Source organism: Copadichromis virginalis, linkage group LG15, assembly GCF_057382275.1.
Source record: "Copadichromis virginalis isolate Kocher_CV1m ecotype Utaka linkage group LG15, C_Virginalis_male_GT1.1, whole genome shotgun sequence".
Classification (NCBI taxonomy): Eukaryota; Metazoa; Chordata; class Actinopteri; order Cichliformes; family Cichlidae; genus Copadichromis; species Copadichromis virginalis.
In genome coordinates, this window is record NC_140632.1 from 7,621,329 (window position 1) to 7,641,216 (window position 19,888).

Below are 19,888 nucleotides of genomic sequence, written 5' to 3' on the forward strand. Positions count from 1 at the left end.
GAGACATCAGTGCAAGTGAGGGAGGCTATCATTAGGCTGGAAAACCAGAGACAGATAGCAAGAATCAACAATCTGGTACATTCTTAAATAGAATGAATGCACTGGTTAGCTCAGCAACACCGAAATGCCTGAAATACCACAGAATTATTTCCATGGTTCTCAACAGCTTCACAACAACTTACAGTACCAATGCAAGAACACTCTCAGGGAGGCACAAACTCCATAAACAACCAAGTGTTTCTCACACCAAAAAAAAAGGATATTGTTCAATGGTCACTCAGTCAACACAACACAGCATACTCTTTAGTTACTGAAGTTGAAGCTGAATACAGAGGCCGACAAACAAGCAGCAACTGAAGGTGGCTCCAGTAAAGGCCTGATAAAGTATCTTAAAGGACCACACACAGCATTTGGTGATGCCCGTGGGTTTTAGACTTCAGACAGTTATTAACTGCTAAATATTCTCCAGCAATCCCCATATTTAAAATTATTTTAGTTGGACCAATTTCTTTTGAGTCTCTAAAAATGGGGGACCGTGCTTTTGCTAAATCCATTAAAGATAAAAGTCTGCACTTTAATCAAATGTTGATTATTTGACTTAAAATCCAGTGTAGTGGTATACAGATGCAAAATTACAACAAAGAATATGTGTCATTGTCCAAAAACATATGGACCTGACTGCAGCTTGTTCCACAAGCCTGAACATGACAACCCACGGATTGTGTGGGAAGTTTTATTTAACAAAAACCCCCCCCAAAAAACGAGATATAGTCTAGATATTATATTCTGGCACAAACTGCCTGTACATAGAAAATGCAGCTCGCCTTTACCGCAACACATTGCGATTAAGCTTATAGAAACACATTGTGCTGTACTTGCATGCCTCTTTTCAGTTCAGTGACTTTCTGGAGCCTCTGTTCCCTATCTATGACTCATCTTTGCTGGTGTGTGGATTCAAGCATCAAAATGATGATGCAAATTATGTTCTTTGGAAAAAAAGAAAGAAAGAAAAGAACAGAAAGCAAATACATGGACCTCTCTTTACACCCAGTAAAGATTTACAGTGCTCAGTCTCCCACTTCACTTGAAGTGATCTCACTTTTCCTTGTTGTTGCCATCTGTTGAAACTGTGTGGCTAACTCATCACCATGTACTAAAACCTCATCAGTGTCTCACCCGAGATGAGGTCCTATAAGTAATGAAATATTTTCTTAACACATATATACACAGAAAGTTGGCAGTTTGCTCATCTATGTGTATGTGTCTCTGTGTGTGAGTACATGTGCACTAGTGGAAAAAGTAATGTCTTCAAAGTATTCTATGCAATCTTCTAAGAAAAACTAAGTATCCCTCATGATTAGGGATGCCATAGTGATCTGGTGCTTAGCACTGTTATTTTCATATGCAGTCTGGTTGCTGCCTTTCTGTGTGGAGTTTATTCTATCCAGGTACTCTGGTATCCTCCCCAGTCCCATACACAGGGTTAGAGTAATTAGTGAATCTAAATTGGCCACAGGTGTGAATGGTTGTCTTTCTCCATATTTAAGCCCTGTGACAGAATGGTGACCTATCCAGGGTGTCCCCTGCCTCTCTCTACCTATGACAGCTAACATAGACTCCCCTAACTCATTTGTTTATTCACAGCACCTTCAATGTCCCACTACAGCATTTGAACCAGGTTGAGTTCTGGACTGGGCCACGACTGGGCCATCGCAACACCTTGAATCTTTTCTTTTCAGCTGCTCTGCTGTGGATTTGCTGCTGTGCTTGGGATCACTGTCCTGCTACATTAGTCAAAATTCAGCTGTCAGACAGATGGACTCCCATTTGACTCTAGAATACTTTGGTATACAGAGGAGTTCATGGTTAACTCAGTGACTGCAAGGTACCCGGGACCTGTGGCTATAAAATAAGCCCAAATCATCACCCCTGCACCACCATCCTCGACCATTGGTATGAGAGGTTTGTGCTGATATGCTGCGTTTGGTTTTCTCCAAACATGGTGCTGTGCATTATGGCCAAACATCTCCACTTTGGTCTTGTCTGTCCAAGGAACATTGTTCCAGAAGTCTTGTCTAGTCTAAGCAATACTGCCATATTCCTTTTAGAGACTTTCTCCAGGCAACGCCTCCAAAAAAAATCCATACTTCTACAGTCTTTTTCTAAGTGTACTCTCACAAACGTTAACACCTAACATGCTAACTGCGGCCTGTATGGTCTGAGATGATGTGTCACTGTGTTAACAAACAACTGAACTGCCAAAACGTCTGCCTCAGAGGTGCTCACACTTGATGATCATCAGTTAATCAAGTGCATTGGATTAGCACCACCTAGCTGCTTCTTACCCGCTTAAATGCTCTTAAAGGATGTACTTAGATTTTCCCAGGACTGCACAGAGTCCTGTGCAAACTTTCTTTTTCACATGGCTCTATGCTATTTGCGTGTACCTAACACTTCCATGTGCAAACATGTATAGGCCTTTAGCAGAGTTTCATCCACCCTTATACACAACCCTGTACCCTGAGGTGTACCTGGTGTCAAATATAACAATATCTCCCGTTGGCTAGGTTAGAGAAGAGACTCCACTGTTTAAACAGGACATGCTATATCCTGGATGACAACGGCACTGAATCAACAAAAGAGGAAAGAGGACACCCTCTACATCAACAGTGACTGTACCTGCACAGGTTCACAACAAAATGGTACACTGATTGAAGTCCCTTGGATGTCTGAAAATAACTTTAAAATGTCATTATGCGTCTTTGATTTGATTTACCTTGCAGCTCGGCCCCTGCTGGTATGGCAGATGTAGTGGAGAGAAACACAGTCATCTCACAATGCTACTTCAAATCATGCCAGATCCCCGAATGAACTTTTGGACACGAAATACTACAAAAATAATCATAACGGAAAATAAACCATTAAAAATTTGAGCATAGAACAAATTACTTTGCAGCGCAAGTTTAGTTCTAGTTTTGGCGTCTTTAAGAAGCAAATGAAGAACAAATGGCACATGCTATTTTCATACTTACACAGGTTGATGTTGCAAAGCCAGCAGTTGCAAAGCTAGCCTTGATGTTACACTGATGTTTAAAAATAACATTGCATTAAGCATTTTGAAAGTTTCTAATATGAGGAATAAGACATAAATCCTTTAAGGGCCAGCAGTGCTGAGGAACAAAATGAATCAAAGAACCTTTGACTCAGCCCAGCATGCTGATTGACACCTGTGTGCACCACACTGGACCGGTCTGACGTGAATATCAATGTTTCGGCCTGTGTGCGCGGAGTGTGTCCAACACACCCTCCTCACACAGAGGGGGACCCTGTTCTAGCGGACACAGCCCAGGAAGCTTTGCGAAGCCTGAGGAAGAAAGAAGCCTGTGTGCATGCGTGTGTCCTGTGTGCATGTGCTGGGATTTTCCTCCTATTCACAAGAGAGCAGACACACACAAGCGCACACATGCCACACACCTTCCCCCCAGTGGGCTGCAGGTGAAAATTGGGGACGCTTCCGACAGAAGAATCATTCTATGCCTTTTGGTACGTTTATGGGTCAGCTCAATGAAATGATTCACCTTTTTTTTGTTAACTTCCTGTACACTCCCCCCACCCCCGAAGTGAAAAACACACACTCAGCAGTACCTCCAACCTCACCTTCTTCCCCACATACTTAAGACACAATAATAATAATGCCAAATTAACCTCAATACAGCATCCATGCCACTGTAACTGCTATATGAGAATGGACTCTGAAGCACATCAGGTTCCTCTTTCACCACACCAGCGAACACGCTGGTGTATTGTACACTTATGTGAACGTGTGGATATTACGCAACGCTTTGAGTCTCGGCAGGTGGATATGCAACAGTCCCTTCTGGGATAAAGCACAGATGTCACAGAAATTGCAGTCACATGGACTTTGCCACTTCAGCAAAGAAAGTCTCCTCGTTCTGTTTTCACCGAGGGCAGCAGAACACACACATAAACACACGCACACACAAAGCAATCTCTATAATTAGTCTTTGCTGCAGTGATTCAACACGTACGTGCATAAACATCCAAAGCTGCCCCAGTCATCTCATATATAAGAATGGAAATTCACACCTTTGCTCAACTATTAAACAGCTGATGACACTTTTTTATATCAGGAAAAATAAAGATAACAGACGCATTTGACGGGCTTCGAACCGGAGGCCCTCCTCGTGTTATATTTTCCATCTTTTAACGGAGGAAGCGCCAAATGTAAGTCACCTTTTAGGGAAATTGCTGGGCCTAAGAAAGTGAGCACAGACACCCAGCAGACCGTTAAAGTGACTTTGAGAAATATCACATAGATTTTCTCCCTCAGGTTAAACACAGCAGTGATTTTCAGCATGTTTAATAGTCACAGGGAAGCATGTCATTTCCTTTAAGTAGTACCTGAGGGAACACAGGAATAACCTTTGGAGTTACACCTTTTATCATAAAAACAATATGCCATTCCCTGCTTGTCGTTGTTGCACATAGTATATATATTATCAGACAGTATATATCTAATAATATACATAGATAATTATATTATCTTGAAAAAAAGACTAGTAATTTAGAGCCTAAATCTATTTTGACTGCTTTAAAAAATGAATTTCTCTTTAAATCCAGGTTAGTTTTCCTTTTCCTCTTCTCCGCCTTATTCAAACAAGCAAAATTAATGAGTAAACAGTGAAAAGATCTGAAGAACCAGTTTTCAGCCATATGGGGTGCTCTTCATCCATAACGCAGACAAAAGACTGGCACTAGTGGCTCAGAGACAGGTTTGAGAGCTCCACATATTTTCAGGATGAAACATTAACAATGGGCTGTACTGCAGGTAGACAAACCTCGTTGTTAATACGCTGCACTGCCTCGCCTTTTTAAATGCTGGGTTTAATAAAGCAGGACATCCCACTTACCTTGAAAGAACAGGTAGAGGGGAAGAAAATCTTCAGCGACAGTATCCAGCAAGTCATGCATTTTGTTCGGTATAAGCGTGGGAATGATTTCTATTCTTTTACCTGTTGCGGTAGAATAGCGGTGCTGATCGGCATCCAGGGTGACGATCCAGCTACTGAAGAGGGGAGGATCGATCCAGCAGCCGGGCGGGTGTGGACTGGAAATGGGCGTCTTCAGTTCCAAGAGTCAAGCTACGCGGAAGTGCGCGGAAGACTTCCGGCTTTGTCTTTCAAAAATAAAACTCAAAAGGGAACGAACTACTGTTCAACTCCTTCAGATGTACAGTGCTCTGAAAAAGTTTTAAGTATATTTTTCTGGGAGAATGTGAAAGAAGTAGAGAGATTTATGAAAACGTACATAGACACATAGAAAAAGAGAGGCAAAAACCACCTTAATGACCACCTTCTATTGACGCTTTCTTGTCATTTCTTTAATAATAATTATCCAGGCTTATTGAAGAACATTCATAGCTCTTTCTTTGGATTTTGGCTTTCTTTTCTTCCATTCTCCATCAATATGACCCCACATTGCTTCAGTATTGTCCACCTCCAAGCTCTGCGGAGGCCAATCCATGATCGATAGTGTTCCATTGTGTGTTTTTCTAATCACATATGCTTTTATTGCATTGTGAGTGTGTTTGGGATCATTTTCAAGCTGACAAATTAAACCGTTACCAATGAGATGAGTTCCAGATTGCAAAACATGGTAGATCAAAATCTGACTGTACCTTTCTGCATTCATAATCACATAATTTTTCAGGAGCTGTGTTTGACCTTAACTTTCAGATATGGTTCATCAGCTGTACAGTCTTTTTTTAAGGCCTGCCACTTCTTGTTTTCTATTAGTCCTTTAGTTATCCAGGTAAAACTCTCATTGAGATTAGAAATCATTCTTCTTTTGTCCTCCAATTGTCCAGTTTCTTCAAATGTTTTTAAGGACACCATGCACACCATGGTGAAATATCCCAAGTTTTAAGTAATAGTTCTTTGGGAACCACCTTGTTGGAGCAAAGATACTATTTTATCCCTGTCAAACGTATTTACCTTTGGCATTTTTTGTGCATCCAACAAAAGAAATGGGAACAAATTATGTTTTTATGACTAGCTTTTCGTAACAAAGTACGTAAATATGATGAATGACAAGAAATTCTCAGTTCTTGGAAGCAAACTATCTCGAAATACTGTAGATGGGTGACTAATTAAATGAAGAACTTTCACACTCTGCCCCTATTGAACTCTTAGATGTAAGGTTGTCTTGAGAGATTAGGTTTATCCAAAGGTGAAACATTTCCATTCTGATGCGAGTGGTGGCTCAGTCCGCATTCTGCAAAACCTCACTAAATGCTTTGCTGTGCATTAATGAAGTCAAGCATTAGGCCAGGGAATTTCTTTAGGAACAACGATGAGCATCCCTCCAGTAGCGTCCCAGAATCAGGGAATTTTGAGGGGAAAATTTAAGTATGCCTATGTTATGCAGTTTTCTGCTCTTGCTTTATATTTTTATATACTTTATTACCTTTACTTAAGTAAAATGTCTAAATACTCCAGCCCCCCACCTTCTACTAAACCATTATCCAAAGATTCCATTAGAATTTTTGTGCAGCTCCACTTCTCATATTAATCTGTAATAGGTCACAAGGCTGCACATAAGCCTGAAAGTTGTTATCTATACCAGTCCTTCACACTGATTTTGTCTTGCAGTAGACATTTGTGTCTTGCTCACAAATCACTTTTTTCTTTCATTTGTCACCTGTATGTTGGATTTTCAGCCACTTATATTAGTAATAATCAAAATCTACAAACAACTTATACAAAACATAACAGAGTGGCAACCCAAAAGACAATTTAGTGATTTGTCTTTTTGAATTTTTTATTTTAGTGAACTGGGGATAGAATTCCTTTTTAAAATCCCTAAAGCCATGTAGAAAAAGTCTTTTACTCGTTTTTCTTTTAATGGTTATATGGTTTGTAGAATATATAAGGTCCACAAAAGGAGTAAATTATGTTAGTATTGAGCACCACCAACGGCTCAATTTTGGCATTACATCAAAATCATACACCAAGTCTAATCTTTAAGCCTCTAATATGAAAATTTCAGCTACAATTAAATATGCAATACTTAGCAAATGTTAGACACATACACAAGAAAACCCAAATATTCAGGAAACCTGACAAAAACTTGTTTAAAAGTAAATATTATATTGTTGTTAATTAGGCACACTGGACTTCAGTAAGAAACTGATCAAGCATAACATTTAAACACCAAGACAATTTTTTTGGTTGGGAATACAAGTATTAATCACAAACACCTTACATTGGTTAGCGAGCTAAAAAATTTGCTCGCCACTGTAATATTTACACACATATATATATATATAAATAAAACACACCATGACGATATGACAGGTTCGAGCTTTCAAACCTTTATACAAAATGTACATACAGTGAGCTATCAATGTGTATATTACCTCAAATATGAATACATACATTTATTTGTGTTGCAGGATCAGTTTTAGTAATTTACATTATTGTTGCCATTCTGGAAAATTATCTGAAAAACTTTTGTATATACATATTTACACAATGACGTATTTCTATGTTTGCTCATTTATAAAGTGAAATACATACATATGTGAAAAAAAGAGTAAAATATATAAAACAAAAAGCAAGAGAATGATAAACATTTTACAAACAGTCCAGGATACCTCAATGGATAAAAAGAAAGAAGAAAAGGGAAAAAAAGGAAACAACATCTATGAAGTTCAACATCCAAATTCTTTGTTATAAATTAGAGTACTAAAAGGCTGCTACAGAAGGGAAATAACACATGTGGTTCCATGCTGCAGACATTTGCCCTGAAAGCTTTTGGTCAATATGAGCCATCTTTTCAGGCTTTTAACCCATAGCTCTACTATATTTGTATAGATTGAGATCGCTTTAAAAAAAAAAAAAAAAAAAAAAGAAAAGAAAGAAAAAAGATTGAACTCTCCTTCTCCATCAACAACAAAAAGCTTTTCACAGGGATTAAGGCAACATTATTCAAACTTAATGGTCTATACAAAAGACATTTTTTTTCCATTAACACTCACATTCCTGTTTAACATCCACTTCACTTTCTGCACTTCCAGCTGGCACATGTTCCTGCTCCTCTTTTATCTCTGTGTCCTGACCTACAGTTACCATGTAGTAATCCATGTATCCCTCAGTGTCTGACTCGGTTTTTATGACAGTCTCACTACTTAGAGATGCAGTTTGCACACATCCATCAGAGGGCTGTGATGACTTGCTTCCATTATTGCTTTCAGAGGTTGGACATGCGGTATGCCCAAGGGAGCCTGCAGGATGACCTGGGACTAAATTCTTGGCAGCCTCAGTGTTTAAGTCAGTTCTTACATCATCATTACCTTGGTGATAGTTTGTTTCAACATCCAGTGATGGCATATTGCCATAACGTGGATCATCTTCCTCCTCTTTAATTTGGAGGTTTCCTGGAAGAAAACCGTCACAACCTACAGTTGTGGTGGTACTGGTGGAGGTAATCGTAGGGGTATTCATGGGGGTAAGTGTAGAGGTGCTCATGGGGGCAATTGTAGGGGTATTAATGACGGTAACTGGAGGTGTAAAAATTGGGGTAATTGTTGGGTTAATCACAGGGGTAACCATAGGGTTGATTACAGAGGTAATCATAGGTGTAAAAATGGAGGTAATCGTAGGGATGTTCATAGGGTTGACATTCATCTGCATTATTGTCACTGGCTGCATTTGGATTGCATGATATGTTGCTGGCTGCACACATTGGTTTCCATCCACTCTATGAGCACTTTTATTATTTTGCAGATTTTGTGTTAAGCTCTGTGGGAGTTTGGGTCCAGACAGAAATGGTAACTTGAAGATCTTTTCTATTCCAGTATTTCGATACTGTCTGATCATCGAATGGAATTTGGTTGCAGCAGCGATTGAAAATTCCCAGCGCCTGTGATGCTGTGAGCTAATCTCAAAGTTATAGTCTAGGATGTCAAACAAAATAGCTGGGAAATACTGGTTCCTTTTCGTTGCTGCAAATTTCTGTATTTCCAACAGCACCGATGATGTCAGTAACTTCAAGTTCAGCTTTTTTTTGTCCGCTGATTTTGATGAAACATCAAGGTCCAGACCTATTTTCTTGCAAATAGGATAGAGATTTTTCTGCTTATTCTTTGTTAATGTCACAGCACTCAGAGTATTACTTAACAGCATGGCTTTTTCCTTCTTTGCTTGCATTTCCAGTTGTCTTTTTCGAACCGTTTCCTTCCATTCATTTCTCTGCACAGTGGGAAGCTCTTCTTCTGCACTCTCAATGACTTGAAATGTGCGAGGTGGCTGAATAATGAAAACTTCGCTGAACCAGGCGGGCTCTCCATCATGTGGATTCACTCTGTAGAACTGCACTGAAGGATTCATGTCTAGACTCTGCTTGTCCAAGCTGAAGTTGTGCTCAAGAACATCATTGACAAGCTTGTGCTTTGTCCCGCACAGTTTCCTGGCAAAAGAATACACCTCGCACATGACCTCCCACGTCAAAACACATGTGTCGAGTTTAAGTTTTGGGTGAGCTTTGTCCACACATAGGCTTAAACCTATTTTCTTGCAGAGAGGGTAAGTGTTCAATATTGTTTCTACTGATGCAGAAAAAGAGGTTTGATCATCTGGAGGCTTTTTTACCGTGCTGCTTGCGTTAGTAGAGATGACGCTGGTCACGGCAAGAGGATGGCAAAGCACATTACCAGAGTGAGATTCATCCTGGACAAGCTTGCCATTTTTATCTTGATGACATTTGGGGCAATCTGGAGTATATTCCTCAAAGAAAACTGACAGAGGGAGTTTAAAAAGCTTTTTCTTTTGAGGCAGGCTGAATTTTTTTGACTTCAGTGTTGTAATGGTTTGCATGAGCTGCTCTGCGAAGGCAATGTGAGATAGCTCACTGTTCAAATTTAGATCAAAATTATACTCCAGGATCTCCATGATGAAGTCTTTTGTGGATGACAGCATTGCTTCGGCAAATGTGTTAACTTCAACCATGACGCCGTTGGTCAATAACTTTGGGTCCAGATTTTGCTTTACTCCAAATCCGACATTAAAATCCATATCCAATTTCTTACACCTGGAGTAAGAATACAGTGGGCAATGTTCTCCATGAGGCACTGAGAGGATGCGTTGAATTTGATTGATACGCAATCTCCATAGAACTGAATTTAGGTCATTTTGTTGCTTGTCAGTGGAAGTGCTTACATTTTGGTGCTTGACTGTTCGAGTAGATGCAGCACTACATATTTCTGCATCTGGCTTGTATTGGCAATTCAGTTTCATGACTATTGGATAATCTCTTCGTGTGTTCTTTTGCTTTGCTTGGGCAACCCAGGTTGCCACATTTCTATGATCATTTGCAACAGGAATTTGTGCAAGAATATGTCTAGCAAGTTCAGAATTGACGTTTTGCAAATCAAGCTCAAAGTTGTGTCTGAGAACGTCCAGACAAATCTGCTCAAATGTCCCACACAACTTTTCAGCAAAGTTTGTCACTTCCATCATTGCTCCTTTGGTCAGTTTGTTGACATCAAGTTTGTTTTTCTGTTGACTGCAGCTTACATGCAACTTCAGACCAATCTCCTTGGAGAAGGGATACAGGTTCACACTTTCCTCGGATATTGTTTTCGGTGGACCAGCTGGTAAACCTGGTATAGTTGACACATGTGGGTCTGGTCTAGTTTCACCATCTGAATCAGGGGGATGTGAGGGTTCAACATCAGACTCATCCAATCTTGATATGCTGCTGTCCATGCTCTGGTATCTTGTGCCTATTGAAAACATGGAATCGGGGAGTTTAAATACCTCTTTTGAGAATTTGACTGGATCTTCATATTCCTGAAGCTGTCTTATTTTATTCATCAGTTCACATGCAATGGTGTATCTGTGGCTATTGCTCTCTAGGTCTAATGCAAAGTTCTTCTCAAGAATCTCCATGATGAATTCCTGCTGGGATGAACTCATTGCCAAGGCAAACCGAGCAACTTTATACAGAACAGAATTGGTCAGACAGTCAGCACTCAAATTTTTCTTGGGTCTAAACCCAATATTGAATTCTAGGTTAACTTTCTTGGGCCTGAAGAATGGACAGTACTCTTTGTCTAGGACTAGGAGGATTTGTTTCACACGGTGAGTACGCAGCTTCCACATGTTACTCTCCATTTCCTTTTCCTCTTCTTTCATGTCAAATTCATTTGGTACATCTGTTGGAATCTCTTCCTCCTCTTCATATTCTAGCAGCCCACTTTCATCTGGCTGACTTGGAGATGGCAGGTCCATATCTGTGTCTACGATTGCTGAACTGAAGGAACTATCAGTGGTGGTATGGAAAGGAGCAGAGATGCAAGATGATGTTGGGTTTTCTATGTCATCCTCATTCCCGCTGTTTTCTGAATCTGTGAGTGTGTCTGCTTCTATAGGACACATGTAGCAATAGTCCACTCCAACTGTTTCGTCTAGACTCAAACCCATTTCATCAAATCCAATCCTTCCTACACTATCATTGGCATAATCACTTGACACCATGGCCCTTTTCTTCTTTGCCTGCATGTCCAGCTGTCTTTTTCTGATCGTTTCTTTCCATTCATTTGTCTGCGTGGTGGATTGTCCTTCCCTTTTAACCCCAATAACAGGACATTTGCGAGGTGCCTGAATAACAAAAACATCATTGAACCAGGCATGCTCTCCTTCTCGTGGCTGTACTCTACAGAACAACATTGAAGGATTGAGGTCTAGAGTCTGTTTGTCCAAGTTGAAGTTGTGCTCAAGAATATCATTGACAAGTTTATGCTTTGTTCCACTCAGTTTCCTGGCAAAAGAATAAACCTCACACATAACACCCCAGGTCAAAGCACGTGTTTCGAGTTTACGTTTACGGTGTGCTTTACTCACGCGGAGTCTTAAACCCATTTTCCTGCATGAGGGGTAACAGCTCATTATAGTCTTTCTTGTTGCTGCAGAAATAGAGGTTCGATCATTTTGAGTACTTTCTGCCTTTGCATCAGCACAAACATCTGACCCAGTTTGGGGCTGCTCAGGGACGCGACCAGACTGCGATTTATCTTGATGACGCTTAATTCTGTCTTGATAACATTTGGGGCAATATGGAGTATATTCATCTACAGATTTTGAGTCAGGCAGTTGAAAAAGTATTTTCTTCTGAGATGCAGCTAGTTTCTTTGTCTTCATTGCTCCAGAGTTTCGCATAAGCTTCTTTCCAAAGGCATTGCGACTTGCCTCGCTGTTCAAATTTAAATCAAAGTTGTACTCCAGGATTGCTGTGATGAAATCTTTTGTAGATGACAACATTGCTTCGGCAAACGTGTTAACTTCAACCATGATGCCATTGGTAAGTAACTTTGGGTCAAGATTTAGTTTTATTCCAGATCCTACATTAAAGTCGATGCCCAATTTCTTACATCTAGAGTAAGAATAAAGTGGGCAGTGTTCTCCATGAGGTACTGAGAGGATGTGCTGAATTTGAATACGTCTCAATTTCCACAGCGCTGAGTTGAGGTCATCTTGTTGTTCAGTGTCAGTGGTACTGCTTACATCTTTGTGTACATTTTCCTCAGTAGAATCAGCTCTACATGCTTCTGTATTTGGGTTATTCTGGCAATTCAGTGTCGGGAGAATTGGGTAATCTCTTTTCGGGTGCTTCGATTTCCCATGGGTTACACGGGTCACAAGATTTCTTTCTTCATTTGCAGCCGGAATGTGTGCAAGAATATTTCTTGCAAGTTCTGAATCGACACTTTGCAAATCAAGCTCAAAGTTGTGTCTGAGAACATCCAGACAAATCTGCTCAAATGTTCCACACAACTTTTCAGCAAAGTTTGTTACTTCCATCATTGCTCCTTTGGTCAGTTTGCTGATGTCAAGTTTGTGTTTTTGTTGACTGCAGCTGACATGAAGTTTCAGACCAATCTCCTTGCAGAAGTGATAAGGATGGACATTTTTCTCTGACTTTATTTCAGGTTTGGTTTCAGTATGTGGCTTGGGTTCAGTTTCATGTAGATGGACTGGTAAATCAGTTGTAGTTACATCATTTGGACTTAGTTTAGTTTCAGCTTGTGAGTCAGGACAATTTGAAGGAGCGATATCAGATTCCTTCACATTCGATCTGCTGCTGAGGTCTGGGCTAACAATGTCCATTCTCTGAGATGTCATTCTGAATGATGGAACAGGACGAGGAAGTTCAAAAACTTCTTTAGAGAATTTGACCGGAACCTCGCATTTCTGAAGCTGTCTTACTCTACTCATGAGTTCACATGCAAAGGTAGGTTTATAAGACTTGTTCTTCAGGCCTAAGTCAAAGTTCTTCTCAAGAATCTCCATGATGAATTCCTGCTGGGATGAATTCATTGCCAAGGCAAATCGAGCAACTTTATACAGAACAGAATTGGTCAGATAGTCACCACTCAAGTTTTTCTTGGGCCCAAACCCAATATTGAATTCCAAATTTGCTTTATTGGGCCTGAAGAATGTACAGTACTCTTTGTCTAATACCAGTAGGATTTGTTTCACACGGTTAGCACGCAGCTTCCACATGTTACTTTCCGTTTCCATTGTCTCTTCTTCCATGTCACATTCATTTTGCATATTTGCTTTTGAATTGTATTTTCTTCTTTTCTTCAAGCTCTCGTATAGAAGTTCTTCCATAGTCAGCTGTGTGGGAGCTCTTTTAAAGGGATTTGTCTCAAAGGAAAACAGCTCATTCTTAAAATGTGGACTTATTTTAGTACCAGTGCTCTTAAGTTTTTTTCTCCTTTTCAACAGTTGGGACACGCTGAACAAAACTTGCTTTTTGTCCTGTTGATTTTGAAGGTCAAGTTCAAAATTATGCTTCAGGACACTGAGAATAATAGAGCTGTAGGATGCAATCAGTACTCTAGTAAAGTCTACCAGTTCTACCATCATACCATTTGTCAATAAACCTGGATCAAGGCTTTGTTTTGCACCACTTTCAAAGCGCAAACCAATTTCTTCACAGTAAGGGTATGAAAATGGGAGAACATCTCCTCTGATTTCTTCTTTTAACTGCGCCCCTAAGCACTCAATTTCCTCTTCATCATCGCTGACATCAGCATGTAGTCGGTCAATCTTTTTTTCAGATGTTTGTGAGCAAGGAATTTTGCTTGCATGTCTACCATTATCTTCTTTCTTCAGCTGGAAACCGAAATACTGGCAATCGGCTCCCACATTCGGTTCTTTTTTGATGCTTCTGGCACACACTGGCACAAAAGAAGAACCAAAAAGAGCAGCAATGTCAAGTTTTTCTTTAGGAGGCCTCCTCATCAGGTCCTTGAGCTTGTGTGAAATCTGAGCTCTAAAATGAATCCGTTGTTGCTCATTTTCCAAACCAAGATCAAAATTGTTCTCCAGAATGTTCATGATAAAGTGGCTTTTACCCTTTGTAACCATTTTAGCAAAGTCACAGATTTCAAGCATGACCCCGTTTGTCAGTAATTGTAAATCCAGTTTCTGTGCCGTGGATCCAACATTAAAATCTAATCCAATTTTATTGCTGTAATGGAATGGTTCGGGGCTTCTTGAGTATTTTTTTACGTGCATAATCCGCCATTGCCAGACAGTGTTGGCATCCATCCTTTTGCTGTCATTCAGTCTATTTGGGTTGGTGTCCTCCATCTTCAGTTCCATTTTCGTATCTTTGCGCCCCCTATTCCTGTGTGGAAACAAAAATAGTATACATTATATATGAACCATAACTCATTAACTCAGTCTAAATGTACCAATTTTCACACTATAACAGCCGAGAAAAATAATAGTGCACTTTATTCTACCCACTTCATTATAATTTTGTAAGCTTTGGGTTTTGATACCGGGGCACAGACATACTGCAAGACTACAGCTAGCTCAGTACACTGCAAGCCACAGTGTACAACAGTGTGCAGGACAAAAACAAAAAAACAAAAACGCACATATTGATAGTATTTTAACAGTACGGTAGTCCTACTGAATCAGAGCTCCATTAACTTTGGCACTGGTCTACATGTGAAACAAACATGCTTACGCTGCCAGCTTCCCTAAATATTTCTTTATTTTTTTCCATCTTTTACCTTTATCTTTGAGCATATTATCTGTTCTCATACTAGACATAGGGCTGCTGTTTTGAAACTTGACCCTGAGCTAAGAATATTTATTTGTGAAATTTTACATTTTAATTATATTATCTGATTTATACCAGTGCAGATCGGACTTTTGGACTCTTACTGGCTATGATAACAGTAAGAGGCCATGATGAGACGGCCAAAGTGGGACAGACACTTGTAACCAATTGTAGTCCGAAGCTTTGGCCTATTTGTTAATAGGGACTGAGTTCAGGGCCACAGCCATTCATAACATGATCACATACGTTAAACTAAATTGGTGGGCAAACTGAGGATTCTGATCTTGAATTATTACCTAGAAATTCAGCAATAATGGCTTTTAGCCACATTGCCCAACCCCAGTTACGTCACAAAATAATTCCCAAAAGCAGCCCCCAATTTTTTTTAATATCATGAAGTAATGTAATTATATTTTAATATCATTATTAATGGTTTTTAGCATGAAGACTTTCATTTTGCTTTTGCAACCCCCCCTCAAAAAAATAAAAAAAAATAAATTACAAATAAGCAAAGTTGTTATGATGTAATGCACAATTTTTAGAGCTTTTCATTAAGTTTTATTTATTAAGTTCAAGCAGCAACTCGAGGGTTTTTTTTTTTTAAATTTCTATAACTCTTGGGTATTTGATAACATCAAATAAGCAATGCAGTGGAGTTTTTTGCACTCAGAAATGACATTGCGTGTACTCTTTAGGCATAACAAACCTATTAAATAAGAATCCCTGCATGCAGACTTTTTGAATATTTACATGACTTCATTGTACATTGTGGTGGCTGTAGACCAATCATAACCTTGATGGTTCAATCTCTGCCTGCTCCAATCTCCAGTCTAATTGCCTAAGTAGTCTTGGGCAAGATACTAAACCTCAAGTTGCTGTCTGATCCATTCATCAGGATATGAGTGTGTGTGAATTAATAATAATAATAATAATGGATACTTTATTGATCCCCGCGGGGAAATTACTCTCTGCACTTGACCCATTCACTCAGTGAAGCAGTGGGTAGCCACTAAGCAGGCGCACCGGGGAGCAGTGTGTAGGGACGGTACCTTGCTCAGGAGTACCTCAGGGTACCCATTCAGCGGATTCGAACCCCCGACCTACATTAGGATGTAGGCGACTCATTTCTTAGTTAATTAAATGAAGAAAAAAGTTAAATTAACTGACTAGTCTAAAACCAAGAAACAATCCTCCTGGTAGGATGTGCCCAGCAGCAACCAGGAGGTGCACCCAGGAGCTTTAGCTGTCTCTTTTCGATGTGGAGGAGTAGGCAATTGACGTGTTAACCCCTCTCAAATGACTCAACTCCTCACCCTATGACTACGGGAGCGCCCATCAGACAAAGCTAATTTCTGATGCTTGTATTCGCGATTTCATTCTAATAGTTTTGACAAACAGATGATGCCTAGATTATCATATTTATGGTGTTTCTCAACAACGATGTGCCATCTGGTGGCAGATGGTTATATTAAGTGCTTTAATTCCTCAAGTAGAAATCTGCTACATAAGAATCAGTCCAAGTGTTCACAGCCTTGTTAGTTTGAGAGCTTTTCATCTCTGGTGCATGTTTCATTTCTTGACAAGCTACTGTAATTGGCTGGAATACCAAAAGCAGATGGTAGAAATGTTTTTTTTTACCTTGAGCTAGGTGCAGCAAAACTATGAAATATGCACACCAGCCAATTGTGCTATACTAATGTGCATGTTACCGAGTCAGAATCCTTAAAAATCAAAAGGCTTTCATGCTTCATTCTGCAACCTCCCCATTTCTCTACACAACAAAACACATTGTCTAAAGGTGCAGTTTCCAAGTGGAAGCTGTGCACAAAAAAAATTACATTTGGTCCCTCCTAAACATATTTTTATTTATAATTTATTTCAAGGGGCTGTATTATACTTCTGCACTATTTTGCAGGATATATCAGAAACTTCTTTTTGTCCTGTTTTGTCTTTTTTTTGTGTTGACGAAAAGAAAGTAAAAAGTTATCCAAAACCCTACAATATTTTAGATGTTTTTGTTTTGAATATTTTTGTTTCTAATCATTATGATCATTAATTTAAATTAAAAAAAATGGGAATGAAAGATCGTATACTTTTAGTATCGTTCAGCTTGAAGATATGTGTTTACTGCTATCGCAGTCTAAGGCACTTCTAAATTCGTTTGTACTGTATGAACAAATTCAGAGAAAAAGACGATGATCTGTGTGTGAAACTTCAGTGTACTTACTCTGGCTACTTACTCTGCCCAACATCAGCATATCCAGCATGTCTGGTACCTGCTCTGGTCCCTTTGCTGTCATCCAAGTAGCAAAGAGACCGTGTGGATACACTGTAGCCCTGCATGAAAAATGAAAAGCTTATTTGAAAAATAATAAATGTATTGATTCTTCAGCTCTTCCTTAAAGAACGATAAAAACATGCAGCCCTGTTAGACACCATCTCACAAACACTGTGGGCATGTGTTTGTGAGCTACACTTCAGTGAAAGTGGGGCCGTTAACCAGGAGAAAAACAAACCAGGTGTTCCTTTGACAAAAGGACAAACTGGGGGTATTTTTTGTCTACCACGGCACTTAAACGAAAGGATACAGACTCTTTAAAAAAAAAAAGAGCAAATTCAACAATAATTAGTTAAAACAGCTTTACTGAATAAAAGTGAAACCTTTTGGACAGTCCTTTCCAAACAAAGCATTTTGACCAGCAGATGGCGATTATTTTGACTGCACCAAATGCTTCTGAACACTGAAGTGCATCACAATAATTCACTGAGCTATCTGGAAAAAAACACAGTCCAATTACTATTACTAAAAGGATGCCATCCATGTATTTAACACGGCAGCAGTGCTAAAAGTGGTCCAGCGGAAGGAAAAACCTAATCGAGGGTTTGCATTTACTACTTTCCACCTAAACATGGCGATGTGAAGTCGTTACAAACAGCTACTTCAACGGCAAAGCGACGTCAAAAAGGAGTCCGCAAACAGGATGAAGCTTACCCAAAGTGTGCACAACATTCACACGGCCGTGGTTCTCACTTGGTAAAACTACGCACTTCTTTGCGGCACAACGTTTGAAGGATGCAGCGGAGTTGAAGTCCCTGAATTTCAGGAGGGAGACTATAGACGATGCACAGCACTGTTATGGAAGTGACGTCACAGAAGAGCACCACTACTTCAAAATAAAAGTGCAATACTTGATCGGCAAACTCAATACATTAGATGAAGCAAGGTTTGTTAAAAAACAAAACAAATGCTTGAAAAGTTGCACACAGGCTTGGATTAATCTTTAAAAAAATCTTGGAAATGGTGAAATTTAGTGTTGTAACTACGGAAGAGGATTAGGGCCACTGGGGGAAAAAAGTGGGCACGTCCTTTTTTTTCTTCTTTTCCTGAATTCTGAGGGAAAAAAGTCAGAATTCTGAGAAAAAAGAATTCTGAAAAAGAAAAAAAAGAAAAGATGTGAATGAAGTCGAATTCATTAAGTGGTACAACCGCTTAATAAATGCAAAGGCTGTAGTGACTGCTGTGTCACCTGCTGCTGTCCTAGTTTAGTTTACACTTGTAAGACTTTTATTTTGAAAGCGCATCAATTTGACCTTAGCTCTATGTCTGGGTTTGCTGAATCAGTACAAAGTTAAAAAGTTAAAAGTAAAAAGCTAAAACGATTCCATTTTCTGAGAGGCCCATGTGAAGAAGGGATGCAGTCATTTGTAAGTAATTGCATTTATAAGGCTTGTAGAACTTGTGAAGGTAGGTGGTCAAGGAAGGCGCTCAAGTGTTACACAATCTGATATTTTCATATATTGTTTCAGCTGATGAAATGATAGCTCAGAACAGGACAACTGTCTGCACATGCATACTCACAATCCATGAGATTTAAGCAAATAACCAGAAGCCACCAGGAGTCTTGATGCTTTAACTGAATTTAGAGATAAGCACAAAGAGCAATACACTACCACTAATCAATACTGCCTGATATACAATAATGGCATGTTATAGTTCTTTTTAGTAGTTTTATAAAAGAAAGATAATCAAAAGGATCTCCCAAACAGGTACTGGATCAAATGAATAAGAAAATATTGCATTTACAAAGTAAAATTCACCATCATGTAATTCTTTTCTATTATAAAATCACTAAAAGTGACTAAAGAAAGGAGAAAAAATGCTTAAATATTTTCAAAGAATCATACAGAAACCCTTTATGTCATTTCTGCAGCCATTAGCAGTAAAACCTGGTCATCTCTTCAGGCTTTCAACCCAAAACTCTATTGTTTTGAATCCTTTCCTTAGGTGTAAAGTATTCACATTCCCCCCGCCCCGTTTTTTTTTTTTTACTGCTCTCAGTTTTTGGACCTACAGTTCACATCCTTGTTGTGCAGCCTCAATTTCTAATCCACTTTCAAAGACTGGAAATTAGGCAATTAAACTACACCCAGAAGATCCTGCAGCTTCATCTTGGACTAAATACTCAACAAGCGTCCAGCTCTGTCATAATATGGATGATATTTTTTCTCGGTGTCCAGTTCTGTTATCATATTACCACAATGTAGATCATTCTCCTTCGCCTTAATATGTAGCTTTGCTATTGCAATAATGTTACACATAAGCTATAGAAAAGGTTATTTGACTATAAAGCATATAAAATATAAATAAATATATAAAATACAATTTCCTGTAGTCAATGCTTCAAACAGTTCATGTACAAAGGTGCCTTAGGGCAAGTGAAGATTA

At 39.3% G+C, this 19,888-nt stretch overlaps 2 protein-coding genes across 4 annotated transcripts in view; both read right to left on the reverse strand.

Annotated features, from left to right (window-relative positions):
- itsn2a (intersectin 2a) overlaps positions 1-5,139 on the reverse strand; it is a 49,340-nt gene extending 44,201 nt beyond the window's left edge. Inside the window, exon 1 of one of the 2 annotated variants that reach the window (XM_085431627.1) lies at positions 5,034-5,139. The gene's annotated coding sequence lies outside the window, so the exon portion shown is untranslated. The remainder of the gene's footprint in view (positions 1-5,033) is intronic. The other variant, XM_085431628.1, reaches the window with a different exon arrangement.
- Positions 5,140-7,373: 2,234 nt separating this feature from the next.
- Positions 7,374-18,292, reverse strand: LOC146691708 (uncharacterized). Of its 2 annotated transcripts, none has more exons than XM_085431640.1 (3): positions 18,155-18,292; positions 17,403-17,499; positions 7,374-14,718 (listed from the first exon to the last, which is right to left on the reverse strand). In XM_085431640.1, the coding sequence occupies exon 3, from the start codon at positions 14,691-14,693 to the stop codon at positions 8,049-8,051; it is 6,645 nt and encodes a 2,214-aa protein (XP_085287766.1). In that variant the 5' UTR covers positions 14,694-14,718; positions 17,403-17,499; positions 18,155-18,292; the 3' UTR covers positions 7,374-8,048. The 2 variants fall into 2 exon arrangements, with proteins under 2 accessions (XP_085287766.1, XP_085287765.1); XM_085431639.1 differs by having other exon boundaries at positions 17,390-17,499.
- Positions 18,293-19,888: the final 1,596 nt, after the last annotated feature.

Coding starts and splice junctions, on each gene's coding strand:
- LOC146691708 (XM_085431640.1), bottom strand. CDS start 14,693: ATGGAACTGAAGATGGAGGACACCAACCCAAATAGACTGAATGACAGC.